At 56.7% G+C, this 12,769-nt stretch overlaps 1 protein-coding gene across 1 annotated transcript; it reads left to right on the top strand.

Annotated features, from left to right (window-relative positions):
- The first annotated feature begins 543 nt into the window (after positions 1-543).
- LOC136304408 (serine/threonine-protein kinase pim-1-like) lies at positions 544-2,518 on the top strand. The gene is made up of 5 exons (XM_066207971.1): positions 544-1,053; positions 1,174-1,224; positions 1,404-1,770; positions 1,989-2,165; positions 2,412-2,518. Exons 1-5 carry the CDS (start codon positions 544-546, stop codon positions 2,516-2,518), a joined length of 1,212 nt encoding a protein of 403 aa, XP_066064068.1.
- Positions 2,519-12,769: the final 10,251 nt, after the last annotated feature.

Genomic DNA, 12,769 nt, shown 5'->3' with positions numbered 1-12,769 from the left:
TAGACCCTCGAAAATACCATGGGCCGTACACAGAGTTTGCCTTCCCCTGTTTTTGCTGCAAAGTAACGCTGGAGACATAAGCGTCGTGCTTGGGTCGGGCACGAATCCTACAACCAGGGAATGTGTCCTGACAGTGTCTGACCCTCAGCAGGGACAATGCACAGCAGCGACCGAGGGAATTCCTCCGCCACGGCGCAGGAGTCAGGCCTCTGGATCTGGGCTCAGCACGGCCAAGTTGCCGTGTTTGGAGCGGCTCGGGGGCTGCCCCCGGGGAGCGCGGGGCTGGAGCGTGGAACGGACACGCGGACAAACGGCCCCAGGGCTCCAGTTGCAGCGGCGGCAGCGGCAGCAGCAGCGGCAGCAGCGAGTCTACGGCGTCTACGACCCCTCCCCGTCCCTCTCTTGTTCCTCCTCTCCCTCTCCCGCTGTCCCGCACTCTGTCTCGCTGTCCCGCAGCCTCTCCCGGTGTCCCTTTCCCGACCCCCCCGGCCCCTCTCGGCGTCCCCGTCCCGGCCTCTCCCTCTCCCCCCGCAGGGCTGGGCCATGCCCCGGGCCCGCCCCCGGCCCCGGGCGTCCCGCCGCGGTCTGGGCTCCGCTCGGCTCTGGCGGTGCTGGCTGTGGCGGTGCTGGGCGGGCATCAGTGCCTGGGGCCAGGGCGGCATCGCTGCGCTTTGGCTGCGCCTGTCCCGACCCCGGCCCCGGCCCCGGCCCCGGCCCCGGCCCCGGCTCCTCCCGGGCCCCGCTAAGGACACACGCGGCGCGGCCGCTCCCGCCGCCTCCGCCGCGGCTTGCCCGGCCCGAGCTCCGCCGCTCGGCAGCGCAGCCGCCGGCCTCGAGCCGCCGGGGCCCGGGGCGGGTGGGGATGGCCGGCCCGGGGCGCTCGGGGGGCGCTCGGGGGCCGTGTCTGGCCCCGGGCCGAGCGCTGAGGGCCGCGTGTCGCCCGCAGGGGAGGCGCGGGAGGCCCTGCAGGACCGGTACCGGCTGGGTTCGCTGCTGGGGCGCGGAGGCTTCGGCAGCGTCTGCTCGGGGACGCGGCTCTCGGACGGCGCCCCGGTGAGCGGCGGGGCTGGCGGCGGGCGGAGGAGGAGGAGGAGGGCGGAGGAGGAGGAGGAGAAGATCGGGGCGCGGCGGGGCAGGCGGCGAGCTGAGCCCGCTGCTGGCCTTTGCTCGCAGGTGGCCATCAAATGCGTGCCCCGGGCCCGCGTCCAGCACTGGGGCGAGCTGGTGAGTGAGCGGGGCCGGCGGGAGAAGCTGGGGCCCGGCAGGGGAAGAGCCGGCGGGAGCCCTGCAGGGAGAGCGGGCGTGGGCTGAGCGGGGGGCCCAGAGCATCCGGGGCTGGGTGAGGGGTTCCCGAGCCCTGGCACAGCCTCAGCCCCACTGACGGCATCGTGGTCCTTCGGCAGCCCAACGGCGCCCGTGCGCCCCTGGAAATCGTGCTGCTGGACAGGCTGTCCTCTGGATGTGGTGGCATCATTCAGCTGCTGGAGTGGGTTGAGCTCCCCAACAGCTTCCTGTTGGTGCTGGAGCGTCCGGAGCGGTGCCAGGACCTCTCGGGTTTCCTGGCGGAGCGGAGGTTCCTGCCGGAGGAGGAGGCGCGGGGGCTGTTCCGCCAGGTGCTGGCGGCCGTGCGGCACTGCACCAGCTGCGGGGTCCTGCACCGCGACATCAAGCCCGAGAACATCCTGCTCGACCTGGCCACCGGGCAGCTCAAACTGATCGACTTTGGCTGCGGCGCCTTCCTCCAAGACACAGCCTACAGGCAATTTGCAGGTGAGCCCTCTCAGGGAATGTTCCTGGGCATCTCACGGCCCAGCCTGGCTGTAGCACCGCGGCTTCCCCCTCTCGCTGCTAGGAGCGGCGTTATTTCTTGAGCCAAGTTGCTTTTGGGTGGGGGGCGGGAGGGGGCCAGCCCCCACACGCCCAGGGATGCCGGGGCGAGGCTTTAGGAGTTGCAGCATCCCCTGATGAACTCCGTCTGTGTTCCATAGGAACCCTGCCCTACAGCCCACCAGAGTGGATCCACCACCAACACTACCACGGCGAGGCAGCGACCATCTGGTCCCTGGGCCTCCTGCTGTACCACCTGGTCATGGGGAAGCACCCGTTCAGGAGGGGCCAGCAGTTCATCTGGGGGCGCATCTTGTTCCCACGATGGCTCTCTCAAGGTGGGTCCTCATCTCTGGGCACAGGGGAATCCCGGTGCTGGGAGACAGCAGCAGGCTGATGAGCACCCTGCTCTGGCAGCTGCTGAGGAGGTGGCACATGTCCTGCACTCCTCCAAACAGAGAATCCATGGGGAAGTTTAGGCACAGCTCTGGGCACACCCAGCATGGCCTGGGCACGGGAATGGAGGGGCAAAGCAGACGGGATCCTTCTCCAACTGACTGCTGGTTTCTGGTTTCTCTCTTCAGAGTGCCAAAATGTTATCAGGAGGTGTTTGTCCATGCAACCCTTGGACAGGCCATCCTTAGAAGACCTCTTCAATGATCCTTGGCTGCAGGGTGTTCATCGTCCCTAGAAGATGGGAGAAGTCCATGTGCACAGTTTGATCCAAAGACCTGACAGGTAAGAGCTCCACACATCTCATGGCAATCAGTGCTAAAGAAAACCAGAGTGTTTTTGTCCTGCCTGTAGCTCTGAGCAGGGATGACCAGATGGGAACATCTGTGCTGGGGCGGAGCTGGAGACCTGGTGTAGCAAGCACTGGTGGCCACCATCCACCCTAGTTATGCTTGTCCTGGTTCGTTGGTGGCTGGGGCCCTGGGCAGAGCACTGACAGCCTGGTCTGGCCCCCAGGGAAGGAGGAGCCCCTGGAGAAGCTGTATCAGGTGGGGCTGCTGCTGGAGACACCAAGGACAACCCCAAGGATGCCAAGCTCTTCCTCGACCTGGCCACCGGCAGCTGAGGATGATCGACTTGGATTCTGGCACCTTCTTCAGACACGCTCCCTGGGGCCCAATTTGCAGGTGAGTCCACAGCTGGGGGGATGCTCCCAGATGTGGGCATGGCACGGCCTGGCCGGGCACCAAAGGTTCCTCCCTTTGCTGGGGCAGACGCCACAGATTCTTCACTCGGCCGTCAAGCTGCCTTTTGGCTCTGCGCAGCTGCTGAGGGCTGGATGTGCCGTGGCCGGCTGCAGGCTGGGCACGTGTCCTGCCCTCCTGCTCTGCCCCCAAAGGCAGCAGTGATGGGCAGCTTTGGGCCCAGCTCTGAGCACGGCCAGCGTGGCCTGGGCACTGCGGGCGGCCGGGACGAGGGGACAGGAGCCTTCGGCTGACGGGCAGTTTCTGGTTTCTCTCCTTCCAGCCGGGCTCTGCGGGTGCTGAGGCTGCTCTGGGCTCTGCCAGGGCTCTGCTGGGCTCAGCCCCAGGCACGGCTGGGCCGGCTCTGCCCTCACATTGCTCTGACAGCTTTGCATCAGACGAGCCCATTCTGAGCCCACCGAGTGAGCTTTCTGCTTTTGCAGGTGAGTGAGACTCTCCTGCAGGCCAAGAGATTGCAGTGAGGGATCCACATCCAATTGGCAAGAACCCAAGCACTCCACAGTTCCAGCTGAACGCCTGGATCTCCACAGGATGTTTTGTCTGTCCCGCTCTTCATTCCTTTTTTGGCTGGAATCGTGCAACTGCCCTTTCTTCCTCCTCCAGAAGTGCCACAAGTGAGCAAAACCTGGCGAGTGGACGGCGTTCCTAAGGCAGTGCAGTCTGGAGCGGATGGATGAAGAATTGCCCTTCTGCACTTCCCAAGCAGAGCAAAAAGCTGTAAGTGGGACTTTGCGTCTTTAAGAAACCCCTGACAATTTCAAAGGGAATGTGCAGCTCATTCACAGGGTGAGAAGGAAGGTCGTCTTGTAAAGGATTTGGGGTTTGGCAAAGTTTAGATTCCCAGTCCTGCATGGAGGTGGCAGGGCACAAAGCAATTTCCTATTGCTTCAATCACAATTTAAAATAATACTGGAAACAAACCACAAAATCTTTTTTAAAAGGCTGCTGAGGTCAGTAGGATGGATCCATGCCATCAGCACATTTATGGAGTAAATAACGGAGATCTCATTTGAAAAAGTTCAGTTATCTCTTTATCCAAAGCTATAAAGTATTTTTACTACGCTGCACTTGGGTTTTGTTTTTATCTTCCACTTTTTTTTCTGTGTTGTTTTTAATTTTCTTTTTTTTTTTTTTTCTTAATAGAAAACTTGTCCTAGGGAAGGAATGTCCTTTGCTGCTGGTTCCCGTGTGGAGCAGCTCCCCAGGCAGAGCCCGGCAGCTCCTGGCCCTGCAGGGCTGAGGCTTTTCCCCGTTGCTGGGCACAGACTGATGGAGCAGCACTGCTGAACACGGGGACACGCAGAGGGAGCAGGAGCAGCTGCCTGTGTCCACCTGCAGCTCCAAGGCCCAAACTCTGAGCAGACAGGGCTGGAAGAGACTGGCAGGCTCCCTGTTTGCTGTGCTGCCCCACTTGTGCCCGGCCCAGCTCTGCGGGAGGCAGAGGGAGAACAAGGGGCAGCTCCGGCCAGCCCCCAGCACAGGAACACCTCCGGCCCCGGGCCCTGGGGCACTGTCAGCACCCGCTGCTCCGGCCACGGCTTCTGCTGGCCCTGACGGCAACAACCAAACTGTGCCTGATCCCCAGGGAGCAGCAGCAGGGCCTGGATCCGATCCCTCAGTCTGGGGCAGGGCTGGGCAAACGACCCCCACAGCAGCAGCAGCAGCAGCAGCACATGGAGCTGGCTTTGAGCACAGCCCCCGCCACTGTTCCCTCCCGTGGGCAGTGGTGTCACAGCAGCCTGAGGCACCCGGGTGCCCTCAGGGCCCGCAGGGACTTGAGATGGCAGCCCTGGGCTCCTGGGGGTTGTGCAAGGAACAGAGGTGAGGACTCCCTCTCCACGTGGAGCTTCCAGATGGAAAAGGCTGCTGTGAGCAGGCAGCTGCAAGGGCAGAGGAAGGAGGGTCTCGACCCCTGGATCTGTGCCACTTCCACAGTCCTGGGCAGCAGCCACCGAGCCCCGGGGGAACAGAGGGCACAGCAAGAGGGGCAAAAGCAGGCAAGGTCAGAGACTGGAGAGAGCCGGACCTGGGAGCAGGAGCAGCTGCTTCATCGCACTCTTGGAGAAAGCTCTCGGCTGTTTCTAAGCGCTGAAAGGCGTGAAGGGCAGAGACGAGGGGACACCAAACAATGCTCCTGTTTGCACACCCTCCCCTCTCAGTGTCCCAGAAGGAATTGGATGAACTGTATTCTTCTCTCTGAGTCGTCTCGTTCAGCGTGAGCAGCTTAGCACCAGGAGCTGAAGGAGCTGAAGCCTTAGGCCACAAGAGCTGACCAAGAGGGAACTTTTTGACCAAAGTAATGCTGCTAACATGGACCTGACTGAATCCAGCAGATAAAATCATGGAAATATAGAATCCTTTCTGTTGGGAAAGACCTGGGAGCTCATCAAGTCCCAGTGTTAAGCCAGCAGTGTCAAGCCCAGCACTAAAGCCTGAAGTGCCAAGGCCTGGACAAGAGGCCTGACTGAGGCCTGAACAAGCGGCCCTGAGCCAAAGGTGACCTCTCGATGAACCTTCCAGCCAAAGGTTATCTTTGTATCTGCTCGTTAACAAAATAGGCACCGTCATTAGCGTTGTAATAGATGCATCCTCTCCTCAGTGAAACATGTATTGACCTTTCTGTATTTAGAAGCCAGACAAGGCCATGAAGTCTGACATCTGGCCTTGTTCGGGGCTGTAGGGTCAAAGGCAACTCCCCTGGTTCCTCCTTGGGCCCTGGCCAGGCTTTGGGAGAAACCCAAGAGGAGGATGCAACCAGATGTTCCTGTACTAGGAGTGCTGCTGGCAGTTTGTTTATTCAGCACTATCAAAGCTGGGCCCTCTCCCAGCCAGGCTGGAGCCTCAGCTGTGGCTGGAGGCAGCTGCAGGAATTCCCAGTGTCCGGGAGAGGCTCTGCAGTCCTTGGCTGTGACAGCTTCCCCAGCTGCTGTGTGGGTGTGGGTGATGGGAAAGGCTGAGGGTAACTGGTGATGGATCTTTCTCAATCACTGCGGGCAATCCGTGGTAGTGACGGCTGGCTGCATTGCTGAGCTGCTCCTTCTGTGCTCCTTTGCTGCTTTGAACTGTAGTAAATTTCACTGATTCCTTCAGGTGGTGTCTGTGTCCTTGGTGCTGAGCCTGCCCACTGCGAAAACAAAATTGGCATAGCTTGGCCGGATCAGCACAAAATGACACTTTTTAAATCTAAAGGTGAGGAATCAGTCCTATCCGAAATTCCCGGATGGGAAGCCCTTCCCTAGAGTTCTCTGGCTCTGGAGTGGGCTGAGGTGGGAACAGATTTTTGACAGGGGCCACTGTATTAGAGGGTGTAAAGTACCCCACACTGGCTCTGAAATGGCTCACTACTCAGCCTGAGTGGGTACCACAGTGGTCTCTTGAAAAGGAGAGACTTAGATGCCCTAAAAACCCTGGTACAGGAACAACTGGCTCAAGGACACATAGAGCCATCTATGAGCCCTTGGAACACCCCAGTATTTGTTATAAAAAAGAAATCTGCTAAGTGGAGGTTACTCCATGACCTGAGAAAAACCAATTCCATGATGGAGAGAATGGGCACATTGCAGCCTGGTGTGCCATCGATGTCCCACAGTGCTGCCTGCCTCCTGGGACATCGTGATTGTGGACTTAAAGGGCTGTTTTTTCACTCTTCCATTACCCCCAGATGATACCTCAAAGTTTGCCTTGTCCGTGCCTTCTATTAATAACACTGCACCAGTGCAACGTTACCAATGGAAAGAACTTTCCCAAGGCGTGGGAAACAGCCCCACAATGTGTCAGTGGGGTGTTGCTCAGGTACTCTGATCAGTGAGAGAACAGTTTCCAGGGGCATACTGTTACCATGGCCTGGATGACATTTTGATTGCACCCCAAACCAGAAAAGAACTCTCACTGATTCAGCCAAGCCTGTTGCAAGCGTTCAAACCACTTGGGCTGCAAGTAGCACCAGAGAAAGTGCAGCAGCAACCACCCTGGAAATATTTGGGACTCAAAATAATGAACCAGACCATACAGCCACAAACAATTCCGTTTCCAACCAAAATTCTAACTCTAAACGATGCACAAAAACTCTTGGGTACCATCAACTGGGTCAGACCTTACCTAGGACTGACTGACTCTCAACTAGCACCTTTATTTGACCTCCTAAAGGGTGACTCTGAATTAACTTCCCCCAGAAAATTAATCCTAGAGGCAAAAGCTGCTGTTGAAACAGCAGAGCAAGCTATCACCAACAGACAAGTCCACCGGATATGCCCAGAGGTGTGGATCACTGTGTTTATTCTCATTGTTAGTTTTCATCCTACTGGTGTTATTGGGCAGTGGAATCCACGCTGGCCTGATCCTTTGCACATTCCAGAATGAATGCTTCCACCTCATCAAGCAAAAAAGACGGCACCCACTGTCTTTGAACTAACTGCACAGTTAATTATCAAATGTTGTCGCAGGTGTTTACAGTTGAATGCTACGGATGCTTCAAAAGTTGTCTTGTCTCTGTGACACAAGAGCAATTCTAATGGTGTTTTGCTAACAGTACAGCCTTGCAAAGTGCTTTGCAAGGACACTGGAACGCTTTGGGCACCTGCCCGACGTGTCTGTCCTACCTTACGTCCTGTCCAAGACCACCAGCAGCATTCTCCTGGTGGCCCCTCCACAGACGGTGTGGAGCCGTGTGTGGAACAGTGCTGGAAACAGCTTGTTCACCGACCTCGTGGAGAGCTGGGACTCTTAGAGTGACGGTGCATTTAAGGATTCTGTTTGTTTACAAACTGGTTTTCTGTTTACAGAGTGGTTTTTTCTGTTTACAAATTGTTTTTCTGTTAATTGTTAATCTTGTTGATTCTGTTAATTGGTTTTTCTCAGGGTTTTAAAAGTTGAACGTTTTCTTGTTTTAGTGTTAAGTTGTAGTTTGGAACCATAAGCAGTTAACCTGTAACATGCCAGCCCGGAAGATTGTGATCTCGCCTGACAGCTCCTGGGAGTGAGTGCTGCAGCTCCAGTGGTACATGGGACACATCACTGGCTGAGCAGAATTAAGTTTGTCAAAACCTCCTTCAAATTAAACCCATGCTGTCTTGTGTTACCCCGTCTGCAAAAGGGCCCTTGCAAATGGGATAACGGAAAACAATCTGCATTTTAATAAAAGCAAAGGCAGGAGATGTAGCAGGGTCCAGCTGGTTCACAGCTGGGCATAACGAGTCTGATCATAACAGACCCAACTGGGCTGACCTGGCTTGTTCTAGAAGTCCCCGGGGGAACAAAGAGCTCAGCCAAGCCCAGCCAAGCCCTGGCTGCAGACACACCCCTGGCCAGAGATGTGGGCAGTGCAGAGATTCCCAACCAGTTGGCTTTCCAAGCCTGGGAAATTCAAACTCACCATAAAAGGGAGCTTGGAACAATAAATTGTGGCTGTTGGTCAGAACTCAACAAGATACTGTGTGGTGTGTCTGTCTCCAACCCACCAGCCTCGTGTTACACTATGTCTAAATCTATGTTTCTATCTATATCTCTATCTTTATATGTGAAACAATAATAATAATGTGCAGTAATGCTGACAATACTGATTTGCCACCTTTGGCTGCTCAGGGATGTGACACTAAATACCCTACAGAAAAGCATTGGCCACGACTCAAATGTCAGTGCTAAACTTTGTGAGACTGCTTGCAAGGAATAAAGGAGGAAGGGATGAAATTGGCGATTTTTATGCGGTTTGCTGATACTGTGGTGTGGAATGCTTTGTCTGTTACTGTGAAAATACAGTGATTTGGACTGCTGGTGTTTTCATGTACCAGACTATTCACAAGCTGCAGGATCATCAAACAGACAAAGGGGCAGTTGAAAGAGCAGGTGAAAAAATGAGGAGATGGGAACCTGTCCTGATGGAGAACCCATCCCACAGATGTTCTCCATACCCTTAACAATGGACCCAGTGGGGAAATGGAAACCCCTGGATGTGCACAGCTGCGCCCAGTTTGCGAATACAACCGTGCACAGTGAGACTTTGACTTCTGGGGAAATTGTTCTGGGTGTGATGGCCCCTGACAGGGCCACCCCAGAGGCTGCAGGGCTGGACCTTCATGCATTAGAATTAATTAGGACAAATCAGAAGCAAATGAGAGTTATCAATACAGGAATAGGAACTCAGATTTCTCCAGGACACTGGAGGTTTGAGAACTGCTCACTGGAGCTTGGCCTTGAAAAGCGTTGATGTCATGGGAGAAGGAATTGATGCAGATTGTCAAGGAGAAATCAAAGTCATCCTTTGAAACAATAGTGAACAGAGTGGATTATTTAAGCCTATGGCGTGGCAGCAATTACTGATATTGCAGTTTGAAAAACAGTTGTGCAGAGAGGAGATCCACAGTGTCACTGCGGTCCCCTGGCTCCACAAGGCCCTGCAGGCTCCCAGGGCACCTTTGGTTCTATGGGGCCCGCAGGGTTTAGCTGGCGGGCAGGGTCAGCACCAAAGAGACACGCACCAACTTAAGGAAGCCCAACCCCACCGCGGGGGGACCCGCCTCCCGCCGGGGCTCTGCCGGCACCGCCACCGGGACCCCCAAAAACACCTCCCGGGGACCCCCCATGTCCCCTTGAGGGGCATCTGCGCCTCAGCTCTGGAGCCCTGCCAGATCCAAACATCAAGCTGCCCGGCCCCGACAGAAAAAAGCCCCGGGAGCCATAAATATATTTTCTGTGAGCTCCAAACATCCCTCCCCACTTCAAAAAAACCGCCCAGGATATTTGGGGCGCGCTCCCCCTCCCCGGTCACCCGCAGGATACGGGGGCGATGGTCCCGGGGCGAAGGAGCTGCAGATCCAGAGAGCAGTGAAGTCACGCAGTGCCTCCTCTGCCGGCTCCAGCTCCTCCATCCCTCCTCTTCCTCCTTCTCTGTCCCTCCTCCTCCTCCTCCTCCTCCGTCCGTGCGGCCGCGGGCCGGGAGCTCTCGGGTGAGCGGGGCCGGGCCGGGACACGGTGGGAAAGGGGTGGGTCACCCCCAAACCGAGCTGGGGGCAGCGGAGGTTTGGGGGAACAATGGGAAAGGGGTGAGGGGGGGGATAGGGGGAGGTGGGACAGCGGGAAGGGAGTTCCCAGTAGGGGTCCCCCAGTAAACCCCAGGACTCCCAAGCCCTGTCCCAGCGCCCACAGTTCCCTCCACAGCCCCGGCTGAGTGGGGGGCTCAGCCCAGGACCCGTCATTGTCTGGGGCTCCCTCGAGTGCAGCAAATGGGAGAGTGCCCCCCAGGGTGGAGTTTTGGGGGTCTCCCCACCATCACGGCTTTAAGAACCCCCGACAGTCAGGCGCCGCTTTAACTCCCCTTGACAGGGCGACACCACTCCCGTTGATTCCGGTAGTGGAGCCCCCATGGGGGGGTTGGGGGTCCCGGGAGGGTTTGGGGGTCCCGGGGGGGTCTGGGGCTACCTGGGTGATGCCAATGGTGGTGATGAGGACCCCGTGCCAAGTATAAACCTTCTCAAGGGGGCTTGGGGGCGTGTTGGGAGGTCCCATGGGAATTTTGATGTCCTGAGAGGGTTTAGGGGGTTCGTACGGGGCGTTTGCAATCTTGGGGAGTTTTTGGAGGGTCCCAGGGATGTTTTTGGGGTTCCAGGGGAGGTTGGGGTGTCACGGGGAGATTGGAGGTTCCCAGGGAGGAGCTGGGGGGTACCTGGGCAGGGCAGGTGACAGAGCTGGGACCCCGTGCCGGGTCCGAACCTTCTCACTGGGCAGCGTCAGCGTGTTCAGGGAGATCCTGGGGGACCCCGAGGGTCACCCCAATTCCCAGGGGACCCAAAATACTAAGGGCTCCCCTGAACTCCCTCACCCCTGGATCTGCTGCAGGCAGGGGCACACCAGCACTCGGCCCCTGCCCCCACTATCATGGGGGGGCTGTGGAAGAAACCAGGGGGGCACAGACAGGTCAGGGTGGAACCCCAGAGTCCTGGAGGAGGGGACATGGGGACAATCCCAGGAATCCCCGTGAGGGTCTTAGGGGGGACCCAGGAGGATTTGGGGGCGGACTGGTGGGGTCATGGGGGGATTTCCAGGAGTCTTGGGAGGGGGGGAAGAACAGGGTGAGCCCCCAGGATGGGTTTGGGCAGAACCGGATTGGAGCTTCCAGACGCTGAATCCGATGAGGAGAATGACCACGATGGCAGCGATGACGGACACAGCGACCACCAGGGTGAGATTCCTGCTGGATTCCGGCTCTGGGCAGCACGGAATGGTGAGGAGGGGCAGGGGAACCTCCATCCCACTGCGCCACATTCCCAAACTCCCAGTTACCACATTCCACATTCCCCGCCTCAGCCCAGGAGAAGATGCCGGGCTCCGGCATTCCGGGATGCTCCACCCGGCACCGGTGCTGCTCCCGCTCCTCCGGCAGCGCCTCGATCCTGGCCCGGGGGGGGAAAGGCGCCGTCACTGTTGGGAATGATCCCGGATTTCATCCCCCTTCATCCAGCTGATCCCCGTGGTGCTGGGGTAACATTTGTACGTGTGGCAGGACAACATCAGGAAACAAAGGTTTACTTAACCGAAACAAAGAGGTGGACAAAGGTGGAAGGGGGAGATAACGCCGGTAAAAGACAAAGCTTGAGGCAGCTGCGTGCTTTTCTTTCTCCGGCGTTCGGGGAGACGCGTGTCTGCCGCTCCTCGAGGAGCTCAGCCGCCGCAGAGCACGCCGAGCAGAGAACGGCTGTTGCTGACTGGAGGAGTTTCACTGTGGCCAAAGGGATCCAGTCCTGGGAAATCTACTATCACCAGTTCGGCCTGAATCCTGAGTTTTCCCTGCCACCTGCGGGAGCTGGTCCAGGCCCTGCCTCGCCTTCGGCTGCTTCGGCGCTGCTCCTCTTGCTGCAGCGTGACCCTGCACCCCCTGCGCTGCCGGGACATCCTGCCCCTGCCTGCCGGGACACCCTGCCATCCCAGCGACCAGCCCGGGACTTTTCCACTGTTTCAGCTTGGTGCTCTGAGGATCCTGCAGGGACACCGAAACCAAACTGCCCTGGGTTTTGTGAAACAAAGCCCTCGAGGTTCTTGGTACTGTTGTCGTTTGTCATTAATGCTGCAGTTGTTTGGGGGGGGGGGAGTATTTTGTGTTTGTTTGCTTTGTATTACATACTAGTAAAGAACTGCTATTCCTATTTCCCAAATCTTTGCCAAAGAGCCCCTGATTGTAATTTTACCTGGCAGATACCTGTCTTCCCAAACCAAGACAAGGAGGAAGGACAAATCTCACTCCCTCCACTTCCAAGGAGCGTATATTGTGTGTTGTATACTCCCTTGGGGTGTTTGCCACCTTTCCTGAGGGTGAACTTGTAGGATTTGTTGCAAACTTATTCACAAGAAATGTTGTGTGTACCTATTAGAGTTTTAGAGTGAGTTAGGGATTTGGCAAAGGTGAATTGTTTAAGTTGAAAATAATTTTTGGGTGGAACAGATCAACCCCTGCATACTACAGATAAAAATACTTGCAAGAACCTTTCCCTTTTTCATTTATCATTATGCACACTGCTTCACTGGAAAAGGCCTCACAGGATGTGTTTGGAGAGGAGCCTGCTTTTCCATTAAATTACAAGGAATATTTTACTTTTGAAAGAAAGAGACAAAAACATGCCATTTTTTTTAATGGCACGTTCTTAGTTATCAGATTAACAACATTTTTGGAGGGGTATTCAAGCAAGTATTAAGCGTAAAACATACAAATAAACGTACTCTGACTTTCAGCAATCCTT

Source organism: Chamaea fasciata, unplaced genomic scaffold (assembly GCF_029207755.1).
Source record: "Chamaea fasciata isolate MVZ Bird 193981 ecotype frontalis unplaced genomic scaffold, bChaFas1.0.hap1 SCAF_76, whole genome shotgun sequence".
Classification (NCBI taxonomy): domain Eukaryota; kingdom Metazoa; phylum Chordata; class Aves; order Passeriformes; family Sylviidae; genus Chamaea; species Chamaea fasciata.
This window is presented reverse-complemented; position numbering and strand designations above follow the sequence as displayed.

Bases quoted from the DNA above. Each gene is read 5' to 3' on its own strand.
- LOC136304408 (XM_066207971.1), top strand. From the start codon at position 544: ATGCCCCGGGCCCGCCCCCGGCCCCGGGCGTCCCGCCGCGGTCTGGGC. The intron at 1,225-1,403 runs GTGAGTGAGCGG...GTCCTTCGGCAG, and splicing joins TCCAGCACTGGGGCGAGCTG to CCCAACGGCGCCCGTGCGCC. The intron at 1,771-1,988 runs GTGAGCCCTCTC...TGTGTTCCATAG, and splicing joins AGCCTACAGGCAATTTGCAG to GAACCCTGCCCTACAGCCCA.